The 15,257-nt window shown below is 27.9% G+C and overlaps 1 protein-coding gene across 2 annotated transcripts in view; it reads left to right on the top strand.

Annotated features, from left to right (window-relative positions):
- The window catches only part of LOC142329980 (transmembrane protein 104 homolog), a 44,916-nt gene extending 33,319 nt beyond the window's left edge, over positions 1–11,597 (top strand). For both annotated transcript variants that reach the window (XM_075374970.1, XM_075374969.1), the window contains exons 9-11: positions 3,905–4,320; positions 6,608–6,718; positions 11,242–11,597. In XM_075374970.1, the coding sequence (XP_075231085.1) occupies positions 3,905–4,320; positions 6,608–6,718; positions 11,242–11,475 (761 nt within the window). In that variant the 3' untranslated portion in view covers positions 11,476–11,597. The remainder of the gene's footprint in view (positions 1–3,904; positions 4,321–6,607; positions 6,719–11,241) is intronic.
- The last annotated feature ends 3,660 nt before the right edge of the window (positions 11,598–15,257 follow it).

The raw sequence follows: 15,257 nt of genomic DNA, 5'->3' as shown, positions 1-15,257 counted from the left end.
TTTGAACTGATATGTGCATGGTTACGGATCCGACACGTTCTCTCTTAAAAATTAATATGTAAACTAATATAAAATGCTGATATGGACACCACAAAAAATTTAATGCAATGTGTGGTGTCCACCACATTGCAATTGTGTAACTGTCCACTTTATTAAAGAATTGGTGGATCATATCACTTTTAAATGAAATAAGTTTAAATGAAGTGCAGCAAAAAATGTGTATACATAATTACACAGGCATACAAGGAAGTCATGTGATATCCATAATTTTTTTTTTTCAGCATTTAAGATTATGAAATCATAATTAGTACAGTCAATGACCAATTATATCAAGGAAAACTGCATTTACAGCCCACAGACTTTTCCTCTTCTTTTTTTTGTAATTGTCCACTGATCAGTTTATAAGTACAATCTTTATAAATTAATTTGCTGTTGAAACATTTTCAGTTAGGTAGAGTAGAACAAAGTTATCTTGGTGCATCCACCATGCAGCATGGTCATGGAATGCTAGATGGGTGAGAGTAGAATTTGGTCTATGGTGTTAATACGAACGCCTGAACTTGTATGTATTGTACGCATTCAATTGATGTACTCAATACATATAGGTGATGGAATGGCAACTAGGCACGCTGTTGTTTTTTCACTAATTTTTTTTTTATTCTTTTATTTTTAAAATGTTTTTTTTTAAATTCTCAAGTTTATTTTTCAGAAAGGAAAAATATGATAGTATTGATTGGGTCGATTATATTAAATGATGATACTGTATTATTTTGATTTTAATGAACCCTGTTTTCTTTTAGTCAGACAAGTGGCTCAATGCCATCCATACCATCATCAATTACATTATCCGTATCATCGCTACCTGATATTTCACTCATCAGCACTACTATCACAATCATTAGTCACTATAATAAAATTTTCTCATTTTGCATATCCGTTTCTGAATACACTTTTTCAAATTTTGAAGCATGATCGCAAAATAATTTCATCTTCAGCTGTTAATTTTTTTCTGCAATTTGCTTAACTTCAATATTTTCCAATATATATTCAATATTTTTCCAAGCTTATATTACAATATTTTTCAAGCATTCTCTTCAGCTATCTGATTCTTTACTCTTGCCCAAATCAGCTCAATCAGGTTAAGTTCAGGATGGTATGGTGGCAGTCTTAAAACACTGTGACTAATATTCCAATATTTTGTCAAAATAGAATTGTTCATAGCACTATTTATTTAACTTTACCAATTGATAAAGTTGGACTTTTAAAATCTGTGATGAGCATGAAATATTTCTAGTTTGCATCATTCTAATAGCATTTGCTTTCTACAATTTGAATTCAGAACCTGGTGTATTTTTTTATTATGGTAGATGCATTTTTGAAAACTAAAACTGAACGACGTGAAAGATTTGGAATTAATTTTGTTTTCAGCCATTTTTCATAGTTATCAGCATTCATGTCGTCATGGCAAGCACCTTGTTTCTGAGTCGATTTAAATATTAAAAGAGCATTAGGGACTTCTCCGGTTTCACCTTTGGCATGCACCATTATCAATCTCTGTCCTTTCGATGTAGGCTTCTTGTAACCATGAACAGCGACTTCAGTCCAACCAAAACTTTTTGTGCGAGTTGAATAAATGTAGGACTCATCAGAAAAAATAATTACTCGGCCATCGTTTCTACACCTCTGTAAATTTTTGAAATACTTTACATGTTTTAAACGAATGTCGTGTTTTTTCCCTAACAACTTTGTGTTATTAGCAGTCCTTTTCCACCTAAAAACCCAAATTCTGTAAAAATTTTCTCAACATAAATTTGAAACCAAATCTTTAATCAAAACTGCTTACAAATTATTTAATGTCTGTAATTTTTTATGGTATATATGAAAATTATATACGATGTTCCTCAATGGACATCTTTGAAAAGCATCGATACTAACTTTTTTCTTTATTCTTTTTCGAGATTTTCCTGTGTAGTGAAACTTTCATTTTCATCAAGTTTATTTTTTTCAGTTACATTTAATCGAACCATGTGAACTGATATGCCATATAAATCAGCAACGCGAGCTTGTGTTTTTGAATGCAACATATTGGGATTTTTTTGTAGATTTTTTTGTTTTAACAAAAGACAATACTATTTTATTACAATCAAACGAAGCATTAGACAGGAATGCTACCGATGGTCGCCTTCCCCCTTCACAAACACACAAGTTGTTCTACTGTGCATCCTTGTGTTCACGCTAAGATAACTGTGATGACTTCTAAGTTTACATTGCACTTAAACTAATTTGATTTAAAGTACTTACCCATACTTGTAAAGATTTTTGCGATAAATTTACGAATTAAAGAGTGATAATTGTACAATAACTGATTTCTCTAGATACTTGGAACTGTCTGATAATTTACAATTAAGGTTGCTTCAGTTAAAGACTTTAATGATGACTAACATAGATCTATTAATTTTAAAGTTATCCTGATAACTGGACCTGGAGTTTAGATTTATTTAATTGTATATTTAACAAATTATGTATGTGATATAATTATTATTAATCAAAATCTCAGAGTTGATCATGAAAATTATCAATGTTATCTAACAACAATAATGCATTACCATAATATAACTGATGAATCCATGGATTTGAAAAGCTTCTTATTTAAATCTTAACTTTTTATATTAAGTTCACCTATTTTGGTGTTTATATGTGTTTTCTGTTAATTATTATTAATTAAATGCAGGACAGCAATGTTTAATAAAATTGTATCTGTAACTACTAAAACATACAATTAACACAATTAAATATCATATATTACTCCTTTAGTTGTTAGTTTTGAATAAATGGGAAATACTCTGCTGGATTTTTGAGAAAAAATTAATTTTTCTAATTAAAAATTTTTAAATTAAATTAGTTAATTGCTGTATTATTTATTTTATTTTTTGTTTGTTTTGCTAATAATACAGCAACCTTGAAAATCATCTGACTCATTGATATTTTGTTGTAATAGAGGATCTGTTATTGTATAGTCAGGATTATCATCCTCATGATAACTAAAATTGCCACTTTACAAAATACGAAGCATGATTTCTTAATTCAAAGGCAAGCAACGTGAACTAGAGTTCAGCCATTTATTATTGGCAACTGGACATAGCTGTGTTAATCGTAAAATTATATTTTGTAATATATACTTAAATAACAATAATAATTTTGATTCTTAGATTGGTAATACTGCTTCACACTAATAAACAACAATTGATACCTTCATACTGACATAACGTTAACTTTATCTTACCTTTTGACAATCAATTGTTATTTTTGCATTTTTATAAAATTCATTTTAGTATAATTAATGATATGTGAAGTAAGTAATTACAATGTATAACACATCACTGTTCCTGAGGATGGATTAATAATCTGAAAGCGCTCAAACATTACTATTAAAGATTGTTAGTAAGTGGAAACTATTACAAAAATAATTTATATATTAATACCAACAGGCCATGCTTAATAAAATTCATTTAAGAGTTAAGTATTGTATGTGTTTTAATTTATGTTATGCATTTCAATTAAAATTTTACAGTTAGTTTTTGTTTTTACCCAATTAAATCCCAGTTCTTGCAAAATTTTATTAAGACTAGTTATCCCTTCCTGAAAATTAATAGATTCTCCTAAAATTGGTAACAGAATTTTTAAAGTGGGTTTAATCTTTTGTTCAACGTAAAAAATATGTACTGTAAAACAATTCTGCCTGTTTTTACTTCTATTCCTTGCCAGTTAATTGAAAGTGCTTGTGTATTTTTGGTATAAAATTAAAGAAAGGAGTTATGCACACCAGTAAATATGATATTTTTCTTCTACATTTTATTTTATTAATGTGCTTTCTAATCTTTATTTTATTTTGTTCTGTTAACAGCTTTTATTGTGATGATAGGCCTTGCTATTCGTAGACTACTTTCTCCTAATGAAAAGCATGGATCACCTGCTACTGCACAATTATCTGGCATTCCAGTATTATTTGGTTCCTGTATATATTCCTTTATGTGCCATCATTCTCTTCCTGGACTTATTTCACCAATTACGAATAAATCAAACCTCAATAAAGCACTTGCTGCAGATTATTTCCTTGTACTTAGTTTTTATTTAACACTTGCATTAACTAGTGTTTTTGCATTTCCGGAACTTCATGAACTATATACACTTAATTTTACTCCTAAGCCTAATGATCCTTTTATATTAAGAGGTATCGATTACTTCCTTACATTGTTCCCTGTGTTTACTTTATCGACTAATTTTCCTGTTGTTGCAGTAACTCTAAGGAGCAATTTACAGGTATTATTTTTTCTTTAGCGTAATAGGTGATAGTGTGTTAGTGTATGCTCTTATATCATTTTTTTTTCTATGGTATAAGATCCCTTGTATGTGCTTTAAATTGTTTTAAATAGATGTTAAAACAAGCATTTGATGAAGATACTGGTAAACCAAAAGAGTGTAGTTATAAATCTTGATTTATGCTCTACACTTCCTGGATCATCTTTTTTCTTAACTTGTGGTGGTGGTGACTTCTTCCTTGTGCTTTTATCATTTCAAACTTGGGCTCCCACCAAAGAGCCTAGGACCAGTCCTAGGCTGGCCCAAATCATGTCTCTGATGTTAATTGTTCTCAGTAGTCAGTCTTAATTTTGTTAGGTAGCTATAATCAAATCTATAACAATTTTTGGCCTCCAGAAACATGTGGTTGACTCCATTCCCTGGATTTAGATAAATTTGAAATTTATGTTCCAGGAAGGAAGATGTAAAAGTATGATTATGATCAATTGTTATCATATTAGGCACTATACATAATTTCTGTAACTTCTAGATTACATAACTTAATTGGGAGAAGCACTGGTATCAGTATTTTGATTACCAAGAGGACTAATTTGAAGTTAATAAGATGTCAATGAATGGAACTTTGGCAGGACTAATCCTTTTTATAGAATTTTTTAGGAACTTTCTGGTAGAACCTTTGTGTAACATTTAACTTTATAATTAATTCAGTTGTTTTATTTATCATTCATATTTTCAATTAATTCATTTTTTTTTTACTACATTATCAACATATTTTTTCCTTTAAGAAGTATATTCTTCCAATTTTTATAACACTTCACGTCCCCAATAGTTAACGGAAAAACAATTTCAAACAAATAATTTTCTGTGTATTACGTGTAGACTTCTTGTAATCTAAATACACTACATGATATTCAGGACTTTCATTTATCCAGACCACATCTATAATACTGTGTAGTCCAGATGAGCATGGTTGCATTAAATATATTGTATTATATATTAAAAAATAGTAAATGAAATGAATTATTGTTTATAGTGTAATTTCCATAATACTTTTTGTAATATAATTCTAATTATAACAGAAAGTAATCGCCAAGTAGACATTGTTTCACCTGGAATTATCTCAGAAAATATCTTGCGTAATCATGTTCAATGTGCCAAAAGAGTATCATTTATGCAGACGTCACAGCAGCAATGATTGTGTTTACATTGTGGACTGTATCTCCCAAGATGTAGTGTTGTAAAGTGCAATGTATTAGCTTTTACAGCATGGATACAAATAGGTTTGTCTTAATTATTGGTGTACAAAAATCCTTATTTCATATGAGATTTATTTATATCCTATAGTCATTTCATTTTTTATTTGGCGGAATTAAGTAAAATGTAATTATATCATTTTATCTAATAACATATTAGTTGTATCTATAGAATGATTTTAAAACACACAGTAATAAAAGTATCTAAATCAAAAATAAATACATAATTAATCTTAGTTATTACTACACAATGAATAATTAAATTATATGACTGAGTAGTATTGAAAGACATCATACACAAAAAAATTTGTGGTGGTCTATTTAGCACAATTAGTTTTTGTATTAGTATTGTCATATTTACATAAGTCAAATTTCTAGTAAGGATTTTTTTTTTTTTGTTATCACCTACTATTGTTTTGCTATAAATTGGTGATGGATGTTGGTAAAGGTAGATTTGTAGTTCCAACTAGAAAAAGATTAATTAAGTAGGATAGTTTTTTTACTGTCATCTTTTACACTCAGTTTATTGATTATTTTTATTATAATTAGACATAACACATTGTATGTGTAATTTTACTGTATGATATCTTTCTAGAGAACTTCTTGTATGTGAGTGCTACCTTTTGCGTTTCTCCATATTTTACTACAGTTGCTTTAAGGCAAAGATTGCATTCACTATACCTCTGTCTGTTAGCAGCCAAACTGCTGTTCTGCTGATATTTCCTCACTTAACTATCTTCCAACTATTCTCCTCTACTTCTTTATTGTGTATGATGACCCAATTATTGTTGCATTAGGTATGTCATGTTTTTCTTTATAAATCTTTCCTATCCTTTATTCTTTTATTAAAAATTTGAAATAAATTAAAATATGTAATATATTGTAAGTAAAATTAATGAATTTATTAATGTTACTTAATTTTTTTAGTTGGAGAGTGAGCCTAATTGTTATTTTAATATGATTCTGTATTAAAACTATTTTTTTTTAGTGTATTATATTTAATTTGGTGTCTAATTATAGTTTGTTTTTCATAGAGCATTATATCTCCTCAGCGGTCGTGGTTTGTTAGAAGAATATTAGTTCCTACATTTGCTGTGACTGCTCCAGTGTTATTGGCAATGGTAGTCCCTGATGTCGAAAGTTTGGTGAGTTTGAATGGTTTTTTTCTAGATATAAATATTCAGTAGAACTTCTTTTTCTATAGATTCGCTGGATATGACAGTTTTGAACCATAATTGAAATATTGCATGCGTGTTCAGAACCATTCAATTGCCAAGATGTTTTATAGATTTTCATATGTGTAATTTCAGTTAGCAGTTAACTGCAGCCCCCAAAAAAAACCATTAAAGAAAATATTAACAGATTTTAATACATGACAAGTCCTGATAATCTGCAAGAAAATAATTCAATTTGAAACAAAATTAATAGATTTCCTTTAAAGATGTTTTATGCTCACAAAATATCATTGAGAGAAACATGGGCATGAAATCTCTACAAATGTTGAGAGAGTAATAAAATGCACTTACAAACCCTAGAGTAATTCTAACATCTTGAATATTGGCTAAATGAACTGGCCTCCACTACCTATCCACAAAAAGAGGTAGCTAGGATACACAGTATATCTAAACAACCCACACCCTTAAATACAGCATTTACTCCAAACCATAAAACATCATCAGAGAAGAGAAATCAATGAAAAGGAAAAAAAGGTATTTAGCAATGAAAAGACACCCTACCCATAAAAAGACCACAACTAAAACAAAAACCCTATCAAAAAGGAGAGCTTCAAGGTTCTCTTCAGTCAGTGGACATCCATCCCACCCACAGTTCATCAAGAGGTTGGATTATCTTTCACAGAATGGGATTTGAGTATTACTGATTAACTATATTATGTCACTGAATTCAAGCACATGCTGCAACAACTTTTTCTGTAGATTCTATGTAGCATTTGAAAAAATTCAAGCTTCCTTGAAAAAACCCCTCGTCCATTCCCAGTGGCATCCAACTAAACTATTAACTGTTTAATTAGACTTCACTTGAAAAATTTAAAAGTCTCGAAAAATCTCTTAAACTTGAGCAATATTTATATGCAACAAGTAATTTTCAGATAACCTTTATTTTCATTGTTGTCAGCTAATAAGTGTTTCAATTATTTCTAAGTATTGCAATAAGAAAAAATAAAAGTAATAAATCTTAAAATTATTATGTCGTATATATTAATTACTAAAACTTCACCAATGGGTTTTTTGTTGTAATTTTTATCACTTAGTTCATCCTTTTGTTCAGTACATCCTTTCTGTTCTTTCTATCCTGCGGTTTTCAATATTGAAAGTATCACAGAATACTGCAAACATAAAAATCTTGAATATATCCTTTAATCACATTATTTTAGACATAAAATATATGTGCAATTCTAGCTAGAAACATTATCTAGTACTACCTTTGATTTCGAGAATAGTAAAAAAGAAAGTTAAAAATAAAGAAATTTGGAAATTATAATCTGAATTGTAGCTTTTAACTGCAAGAAAAATCAATACAATTGAAATAGTTTCCCTCAAAGAAATTGTTTTTAATTTCATATTGTTTATGATTAAACCTAAAAACTTATTTTTTTTAATTGAAATTGGTTTTGTATATATTTAATATTATAATTAACTATGTTATTATTTTATTTCTCTTACTTCTGTAATAGTTCGTAATTATAGTAATAACCTTCTAGCTAACCAAAGACAACGAGCAACTTCTTTTACAGAACAAACACAATTTCATTGAACTTTAGAACAACTTAAACACAGGTGTTTAAACCATTATAATTGTTTAACTAATGTAAAAAAAAATCAAAATTGTAGATTTTTGTGTTATTTTATTAACAGTTGACTACAATGCTGATTCACAAAATGTGTAGTTTGTTCCACAAGTAATTGAAATTTCACCATGTATTTTTTTGTTTTTATTATTTAAACTAAGAATAAATTAAATAGAAATAATATTAGTTGGAAAGAAATAAAAATTATGTTATGGATTAAATTTTAGTTTGCTGTAAAATAGTCCAGAAAAGATGAATATAATGACCATAAATAGGTTTCTAATAGTTTTTTTTTAATTAGAATTGGTCATTTCTAGTAAATGAGTGTTCTTCATAAGTAGGCTTAGGTAGAACATCATAGTAAATTATTAACCAAAGAATTAAATTTCTGACTAGCATTTTCCTTTTTCTTATTGACCATTTTCCATTTTTAAAGATTGTAACATTATTTTAATTTCTGTGAAAAAACAATTCTGTAAATGATATTACTGGAGCTGAAAGAATTCTTTTTTCTAAAGCCTCTTGTTGCTGAAAAAATGACCAAAATAATCTGAAATCTTTACTTTCCCAGCTATTGCTGTTATACAGGAGCTTTAGCTGTAGCTGAAAAGGGAAAGTAGATCAATCCAAAAAACATTAAAAAACCAAAGAAATTTTCAAAATGTATGTAAGTACATGTGTAAGTCTGTATTCTGATTAACATCTCTGGACTGGCTCAATGTAAATTATTATGGATCAAAAAGTTTCTATATTTGGGTCATTGATGGCATTACATTTTGAAAAAAATTAAAAAAGGGGAAGGCAGTTTTCACCATTTTGAATTTTTGTATAGTGGTTACAGAAAGTTGAGTTCAGTATTATGAAAGTTCTTATTAAATTATTTAGAATTAACAAAACTTAAAGTCAGTCAGATTAGGGCTGGAAGGATTTCAACATTATTTCTTAATAGTTTTCACCTCATAACTCAAAAACCTGTTAATTAAAAAAGTTAATTTGGCCGAAATATTTGATTTAGGCATAATATTTTGGCCTGATTTTCGACCCCATCATACAAGGAGGGAACTTTGTACCCATATTTTTTTTTTTTACTTTTTCTTCAACAGGGATCTCCTGGGAGACGTTTTCATACTTTCTGAGCATAAAAATAATAAAATCCTTGTTTATGTGTGGATTAATTTGTCCTATTTTCCCTCTGGTCACCATTTTATGTTTTTTTAACAAAAATTTATATTTTTTATTAGCACTATCAAATTTTATCATTACAAGTATGTTGAAGTAAAATGGTGAAAAGAGTTAAAAGTTACATTATTTTAACATAATACAAAATGCATTGTTTAAATTAACAACAGATTCTCTCAACTAAATTTGTAAAACATTTTTTAAATAAGCATTTCTAGCTGATTTGTTTCATTTATGATAAGTAAGAACTATCAGTTGATATAGCCATTTAATTTATCAATAATACAACACTGTTAATAGCACATATTATAGTTATTATGAATGTAAAATGCAATAAAATTGTTCATGCAGCACGGTTTACCTCGTTTTATTGTTAACATGATTTTTCCATCATTGCAACTTTGATTGCTTATATCTCTATAATGAAGGCATTAACAGAAAAACAGATTTCACCATATTTTTCTTGTAAAATTTTTAATTGAAATCATGTGTCATGCATCCACATTCCTACTTAAAAAAATTAAGTTTGATTCAATGTTGGACAAAAATTAAAAACCCACCATAACGCAGATTTTTTTTAACTATGTAGAACCTACTTCTTTCTGCTTCCAAATACCTCTCAGATATTTCAGTATAAAGCTGTTTCCATACTTAAATATCAGCCATTGAATATGTACCTGACGTTTACAAAATAAGTTAGCAACCCGTACAAAGTAATAGTTTGAAAATTTTATGTTTAAAAATTATAAAATTGTGGCCATATAGATTTTTAATCATTATCATTAATAGCTCAGTAAATATTATTTTTATCAAATAATGTTTTATTGATTAAATCTTTAAGCTGTGAACAAAGACACCTCATTTATTCAAATTGTTAAAATGTAATGCAAAGGTTATGCATGAAAAAGGACTTAAAATTGTCAAACTGCATAATTTACAGTCTCTAGCCCTACAGACAAGCAGGTAAGGTGGTAACCAATTTAACATTTATTAGTTTTTCTAATTTCATTAAATAGATTTTATATTAGCACACAAGATTTAATTAAAACATTTCCTTATAGGGGAACTATATAATAGGTGATTAATTTTTATTTTAGGTAACATTGTTACATTCAATATCAGCAAGTGAAGTATCACCAGAGCCTCTAAGAACACAGTAGGAACTGATTTCCAAAATTGTTCACAAAATTTGTTAAAATCATTTTCTATTTGTATTTCATAATTTATTTGATGAATTTTAAGTAAAAAAAAAAATCTTTAATATGTAAAAAAACCCAATGGTGTGTTTGAGATAAAGGGTCTGTAAAGGCCAAACCCAAAAAAGTTTGCAACCCTTGACCGGCTTCTTTTACAATGATTTTAACTGTTCTGTATTTTAATTTAAGTTATGTTAAATTAAAGCAAAATTATGTTAAAGGTATAAAGCTCAGAAATTGCATTTTTAAGAAAAAGGGGTTTTCTGATAAATTGCATTCTAGGAAAAAGGGAATATAAACCTTGTTTTCTACCATTCTCTGTTGAATGTAAATGTTATGTTTCTTGTTGTTTGAACTACTGTAGACTAATTATTTTTGCCAAAAATTATAATGCTCAAAATCTGGTGCTTTCTTTTGTTAGCCAGACTATAAATTTGAATTATTGTCAGGTAATTTACTAGTACTATTGTTTCTCTTTATTTTTCAGGTAAAATTCACAGGATCATATGCAGGTACTGGTATTCAGTATGTAATACCAGCATTTCTTGTAATAAAAGCTAGATCTTCCATACCAGAAGAAATGAGGCATATGCCAAATAAGTATGTTTCACCGTTTTCATCTAATTATTGGCCAGTTCTCATTATTATTTGGTCTGTTATATGTTCAATATTTGTTACATATAATATTGCTAGTTCATTTCTGTTTAATTATTCAGAGTAGTATATTACAGGTAAGCATATGTACTTAATCTGACTGTGTATTAGTTACCATCTCTCATTGTAAGACAACAAAATGTGCCAATATTATGATATTGCCACATTTTGTTGTCTTACAATGACATGTAATTGCAATGGTAATAATAATAATTGATGCATTTTATTTTATATAAGTTTTGTAATAAAAGCTAGATCTTCCATACCAGAAGAAATGAGGCATATGCCAAATAAGTATGTTTCACCGTTTTCATCTAATTATTGGCCAGTCCTCATTATTATTTGGTCTGTTATATGTTCAATATTTGTTACATATAATATTGCTAGTTCATTTCTGTTTAATTATTCAGAGTAGTATATTACAGGTAAGCATATGTACTTAATCTGACTGTGTATTAGTTACCATCTCTCATTGTAAGACAACAAAATGTGGCAATATTATGATATTGCCACATTTTGTTGTCTTACAATGACATGTAATTGCAATGGTAATAATAATAATTGATGCATTTTATTTTATATAAGTTTAGTAAAGTTATTATAGTACAATTAATTTACTTTAATTGAAAGATGTTAATTATATGTCTAGTCTGACTAAAGAACTGACATACCAGAATGTTTTTTTTTTAATGCTACTTCAATGCTACACATCAAATTGAAGCCTTTTCTGTTTTGCATTTTATTAAGAACTTGTTTTAACAATAAAAAATTGTCTTTTATATTAAAAGAAGAATATAGGATAACAGTTTATATGCCCTTTTTAGCTACATGAAATACTAAAGCTAAATACTAAACCTTTCACAAGTTTATAAAATATGGGCTTTGTCTCTACCAAATGAAACTTCTGGTCGTTTTAAGAATTATTTTAGTAATAGTGGACTTTATAAAAATTGTGACATTACTTCTGTCTCATTAGCATTCAAAATGACTTATTAAGATTTGTATGCAGTTTTATAAGATATTCAAAAATACAATAGAATTACACATTAATAGTTTCATTTCCTGTAATGTGCAGCCTTTTCTTTTATCCATCTTAGTTAATCTTCTAGTCTTTGTTATATTATTATTTTTATAAAATAGATAACATATTTCATGTAGTTCTTTCTTTACTGAAAATATATAATGAATAGTTATAAAAAACAGTGTGTATTCGAATATAATTACTAACAGAACATAAACACAACCAGAAGCGGATTAAGACCAGTTGAGGTCTCAAGTGCAGAAGAAAATATTGGGCCCCTTAATAAAAAGAGAGAATCAAGAGAATAAAAATACATATTGACCATATTTTTAAATAAATAAAATATATTATTTACTATTATATTTTATTCCAAAAATATATTATTTTAACAACATAAATTTGTAGAATTCTGTTTGACATTAAAATAAGCTAGAAAATATTTAAATAATTTTTTTCTAGCTTTTTTAGGTTTGTAAACTTACTTGTATCTTTTCACAATCAATACTTTTAAGTAAATCACTCCCTGTGTATAAAATAGCCATGTTATTATTTAATCTTTCCTCTGACATTGAATTTCTAAGGTAGTTTTTTCACTCTTTTCATATAAGAAAATGAGCAGGCCTCCGATGCATTTGAAATTAGCATGGTTATAAAATTTTCAAAATAATTTCCACGTTTGGAAAAGTTGCTTTCATATCTAATGCATTTTTGTACATATTGTTAATTGATTGCTTGTCTTCATCTAAAATGTTTAAAAACTGTTTCAACTCATCTTTAAAACAGTTTGAATCAACGTCATCTTTTATACATTTCTATTAAGTTATTGATGCATCTTTTCCTTTCTTCTGCAAACAATGTAAATAAAAAAAAAACCATGAAAATTACTTAACATTTTCAGCATATGTTCAATTCTGCTATTAAATGATCGCATGATACATAGAGTACATTGTGTAAAAAAAATTCCTTTGGGTGTTCCAAACATGTTCTCTTGTGATCATCTTCAAATGTTTTATCTGTTAGTTCATTAACTTCTGATTTGATTTTGTTGAAATTATACCTGATGTTTTCATTTATAAAAATGTCTAGACTTTTTAATAATGACACACCTTTAACAATTTTGCAGTCAATAGATTGTAAAGATCTACTTGTTGCATGATTCTTTGCAAAATTTTATTCCTTAAAATAATTTTAGAATTTTTACTCTTAACATTTACAGTGACGCATTTTGGAGACCTCCATTCATAAAGCTACTTGTAACATTCTTCAAAATACTGTGATAAAACTTATTCTTTCTCTCTTAGTGGATCTCTATTTTCATTCAATACAAAATATTTCAATAGAGAAAGAATGTTTAATAAATACGAGTACATATAAAAAAGAGTACCCTTTGAGGCTGGAGAACAAACCCATCAAATAGATTATCATACAGTAAACTAGAAGATAAATTTCTGTATGTGTTTCAACTGTGGGCATGTGTTTTTTCTATCATAATAATTAATTTTCACAAATAATCAATGTAAACTTATAAGGTTTTCTGAAGTAGAAATTGCAAAAAAAATTCCAGTATTGAGAAGATCCATACAAGTGCTTAGCAGCAATCATGTTGTTATTATTATAATAGTGATTAGTGTATATCAGGATATTTGAAAAGGAAGCTATTATAATTATAAACCTTGCATACTAAGTTTCTGTTAAAAAAAAAAAATGAAAAAATAATCCTAGGATGTATATCAAATGTTAGTTTTAATCACTGCCCACTTCCTATCTAGGAGGTGTATATATTGTAATGAATGTATATATACACACACACTCACACACACAAAATACTATGTTTTACATATATTCAAATGCACAAATAATATTGTAATGAAAATATATTAAATTTAAATACAAAATTACTTAAGAAACAAATATTTAAATTACTAATGGGTTGCATATAAAAACTAAATTCTTTAGGAAGAATTAGGATCATCCAGCTTGAAAGCACTGGACCACCTGCACAGAGTAGCTATGCTTTTATAATGTAGGGACCAGTTAGCTAAACATTTTATTTTCTTATTTTCAAAAACCTGTCCATATTAATGAGACATTTTGGATTTTTGTTAAAAAAAACTCTTTACAACTTTAAAAAAAATAATTTTTACCCTAGACATGGGGATATTTTTAAGGACTATTAATGAAAAAACTGAAATTTTCTGAAGGTAAAGATAAAAGTCCATATTTTAATATATTTAATTTTATATTTTACAAAACTTGTTTTGTGAAGATTATAGGGCTTAGAAATTATATATACCAATATGTCTTTTTCTTTGAATATTAACTATTCATTTTTTCCTGTGTGAACAAATTCTTAATAAAATAACAAAACAACTTTAATTTGCAGATATGTTAGTTTTTTACCTCATTCATCATATGGTTGATTATCTGCCCTGAAACAGTTCCCTTACATCATGTTCATCTCCATTCTCTTTTATTACCAGTTAAAACATCCAATAATTCTCATTCCCTTTTGTATCATTTGTCTTTGTTACTCTTTTCCTCCCTTCAATTGTTTCTTTGCGTCTTCAAGTGTTTCTTCTCGCTCTTGTTTTAATTATTCCTTCTATTCTCATTTATTCCTCATTATTTCATTTTTCACTCATATCTTTCCATTTTATATCAGATTCCTTCATGTTCAAATTTCAAATGCTTCCAGTCAGACTTTCTTTTTCTCATTGTCTGTTTCACATTAATACAGATCTCTCATCATTTAAGAGTATATTTTACATTATAAACTTCTCAAGATGTTTCAACTCCAATTCCATCATACTATGTAAATGTTTCATTTT

Source organism: Lycorma delicatula, chromosome 9 (assembly GCF_047948215.1).
Source record: "Lycorma delicatula isolate Av1 chromosome 9, ASM4794821v1, whole genome shotgun sequence".
Lineage (NCBI taxonomy): Eukaryota > Metazoa > Arthropoda > Insecta > Hemiptera > Fulgoridae > Lycorma > Lycorma delicatula.
Note: the sequence above shows the minus strand (reverse complement) of the source record. Positions and strands in the feature narration are given on the sequence as shown.